Genomic DNA, 3,284 nt, shown 5'->3' on the forward strand with positions numbered 1-3,284 from the left:
ATGAATTGTTTTCTCATCAGTGACATGCGTGAAACATGTTGACATCTAAAGTTCTCAACTTTGATAAACCATGCAACGCAGTGGACCTATAGCAAGAACCACAAGAAAGGAATACATCCGTGGTTCCATTAGTCCTATTATATTACACTCCCTTTTGCTTTCCTTTTTATTGTGTTTAAAAAACAATGACCTTTTATCTCTTTTAACAACTCTTTAACTTTAATTTTCGACACAACATACTTAAGATCACAAGGATAAGACATTTTGGTACATTGACACATTTTTAATTTAATTTAAGACGTCAAAATTCAAAAGTATTCTTTATTTTATTAGAATATACAGTGAACCCAAACTTTATGACTTCATGTATGCTTTCTAAAGCTGTCCCCGACCCCGAGGCGTTCTATGCCAACTTTGACAATTAACTCTTTATAAATAACTCACACAAACTAATTGAAGTTTCAGTTCTTTTGTTCCTCACATTAAGATCAGCGCAGCTAGCACAAGCTATTCCTAAAATGAAGGTAACAAAAATTCTGTTAAAAAGTAAAGATCACTTATTTTATTTATCTATAATTATAGCGTAGCCATCCTTGTCCTTGTTTACTTTGTTGCAGTTACTTGGTTGGATGCATCGAAAATTTCGACAAAATAGCAGCGAACCACTAAAGGATTTTTCTGTAGGTAAAGTTTTTCTCTGTTCCGATTTCCCTGCCATGCATGCATACAACTAAGAGCAGGGAGACTGAGGATGACATTTGTATTGTGTCAGGGAATCCTTGTACTTGTCTTACTGGGCAGCCATCACTTGATGATATACAATGCTACCCGAAATCTAATTTTTACAATAAGTCGTTGAGCAAAGCCCAAAGAGAAAATCACCTGAGAAAATCTTTTGCTGGTCTAGAAGCAGCAACAAGGGGGGCAGATCACGACGATTTCGAAGAAGAGTCGTCATCCGCTGCTCTTTCTGAGCTCTTCCATGGATTCCTTGCAATTGGTACACTTGGTACTGACCCCCTTCTTGATGATCCCTCGACACCAACATTTTCCATCTCTGTGGAAAATATTGCTGAAAAGGACACTGAAGTGACAGAAAATGAACTGAAGCTGATCAATGATGAATTGGAGAAAGTGCTGGGAGCTGAAGCTAAAGATGATGGTTGTAATCTTTCTTCAGGAAGAAACAGCTATGTTAGCACTGGGAGAAGCAGCCATGGTAGTATATGTGCAATTACATCATCTTAATAATATCTTACATTTGTATTTACTTCACTTCATTATTATGTATTCAACTGCAGGTAGCACCATTACACTAAGTGGCAAGCAATTTGAAAGTAGTGAGAGCAATGGAAATGGAACAACAGTCTGTCCACTTCAAGGCTATCTCTTTGGATCAACTGTTGGATGGCCAGAGACAACTCCCGCTTCTGCTAAGAAAGAACATAGGCCTTCACTTGGTGAGCTCTTTCAGAAAACTAAACTAGCAGAAGAAAACTATGGAGCTAAATATGAGAAGCGAACAGATAAGGATTCTGATAAATCTGCGGTGCACCTCATGAAAAAAATACTCAAGAAAAAGATGCTTCATGCTTCCTCCCGGAACTCAGTAGCTTCTGGGGGAACTGTTGATTCAGTGTCATCAGCAGAGACAAAACCCCATAAGGTGGGTGCTTTCGTCCTTATCTTGGTAATTGATTGGATAATCTCTTTATTTTTTTCTCTAAATGAACAGAGATAGCAGCTAAGTTCATGATCTTCTAAGCATTTTGATGAAGGCCTGTTCTTTACGCAATTAATGAGAAATTGATTGTTGAGAGAGGATGTCAATGTATGATGTGATGTATTAAAGCGCTTAGGGAAGATAGTCACTATTACTGACCAGAATATTTCTTGATTGGAACTAATGGCACAATACGTTCCGAAATCAAATCTCTGCGGTAAGATGTATCAGAACAACATTAGATCAATAGAACCAAATGACACAGCACTTTTAGATTTCCAAAACTCTTAGACAAAAAGTCATCAGATACTCAATAGCAAGAATGAAGGTCATTGCGTTAGGAGAAAGTATATTCACTAATTCAGATATATTGTTAGTTGAATTTCCAAATACACTTTGTTAGGCTCCAACTAAAATATTTCCAAGTCGTGCAGATCCTACAAATGTTCCACAGAAAAGTCCATCCTGAGAGCTCAATAGCATCATCACAGAAGCCTGACAAGTCCTCAAAAAATGAGCGACCACATGATCGTGGAGGACTATCACTTGACCATGATGATATCACGATTATCCCTCACCATCGCCTCTCAAAGGCCAGCATCAAGGTCCTCAAGGGTCACTCTAACATGCAACAGTTCACACTAGATGGTGATTTAAACGAGAACCGAGAATGCTGGATCAAAACTGATGCAGATTGTGAGTGATTCTCAAATCTTGATTCTAGCGGATACCAATATCATTTTATAATTTTATCTAAAATTTGTGACTAAAAGCAGATTTTGTTTTGTTGTTTAATTTGTAGACCTGGTGCTGGAGCTCTAAAATGACAAAGCAGCTCATATTGTAAGATACGTTTGCTTCTTCAAAATCCATGTACTGCCGCATTGTTGGAATGGTTATGTCATGATGAGATTGTCAGAGAAGAATAAAAGAGGGTGTGTTCCTCTAAACATATGTGTGTGAGATGCATGTAAAACTTGAGATGTATTAGCTAAAATTGTTCTGTGCTAAAGATTTAAGTATTAATGTTAATCGTCAATCAATTACAGCACATTCACGGAACAATTCATCTTTCATGTTAAATTTATCAAAATACAGTTAATTTATCTGGTTCTTAACAAAATATAATGATTAAAAACAATTATTGTAAAGGAAACATCATTGTGACTTGTCCAATTACTTATAGCGTTTTAGATACCCCTTTAGTAGCACGTGAATGATAGTAAATTTAAACTTCTTTTAGTGAATTTCGTGTTTAATTCTATTTAATTTATTACCATTTAAAATTGTTCTTATAATATTATGATTAGCTAGTTAAGTGTGTATATATTTTCCATAGCTGTACCACATTAATTAATAATAAATATATATAAAAAGAATAAATATTTGTTTATCTTGTATTATTAAGGATACGACTTTAAAAAATAACATCAATTTTTAAAGATAAAAAGTGTACTGAAAGATATGTTTATTTTTAATTTTAGATATATACTTAGAGGAATGTAAAAGTGCACTTTGAAAAATATTAGAACTGTATTGATAATATTGACACTAAATAATT

At 35.0% G+C, this 3,284-nt stretch overlaps 1 protein-coding gene across 1 annotated transcript; it reads left to right on the forward strand.

Annotated features, from left to right (window-relative positions):
* Positions 1-369: 369 nt before the first annotated feature.
* LOC107846908 (protein LAZY 1) lies at positions 370-2,774 on the forward strand. Its single transcript, XM_016691181.2, has 6 exons — positions 370-524; positions 618-684; positions 773-1,219; positions 1,302-1,666; positions 2,158-2,419; positions 2,526-2,774. The coding sequence occupies exons 1-6, from the start codon at positions 519-521 to the stop codon at positions 2,543-2,545; spliced, it is 1,167 nt and encodes a 388-aa protein (XP_016546667.2). The 5' UTR covers positions 370-518; the 3' UTR covers positions 2,546-2,774.
* The last annotated feature ends 510 nt before the right edge of the window (positions 2,775-3,284 follow it).

Source organism: Capsicum annuum, chromosome 11 (genome assembly GCF_002878395.1).
Source record: "Capsicum annuum cultivar UCD-10X-F1 chromosome 11, UCD10Xv1.1, whole genome shotgun sequence".
NCBI lineage: Eukaryota > Viridiplantae > Streptophyta > Magnoliopsida > Solanales > Solanaceae > Capsicum > Capsicum annuum.

Bases quoted from the DNA above. Each gene is read 5' to 3' on its own strand.
- LOC107846908 (XM_016691181.2), top strand. The intron at 1,220-1,301 runs GTAGTATATGTG...ATTCAACTGCAG, and splicing joins CACTGGGAGAAGCAGCCATG to GTAGCACCATTACACTAAGT. The intron at 1,667-2,157 runs GTGGGTGCTTTC...CAAGTCGTGCAG, and splicing joins CAGAGACAAAACCCCATAAG to ATCCTACAAATGTTCCACAG.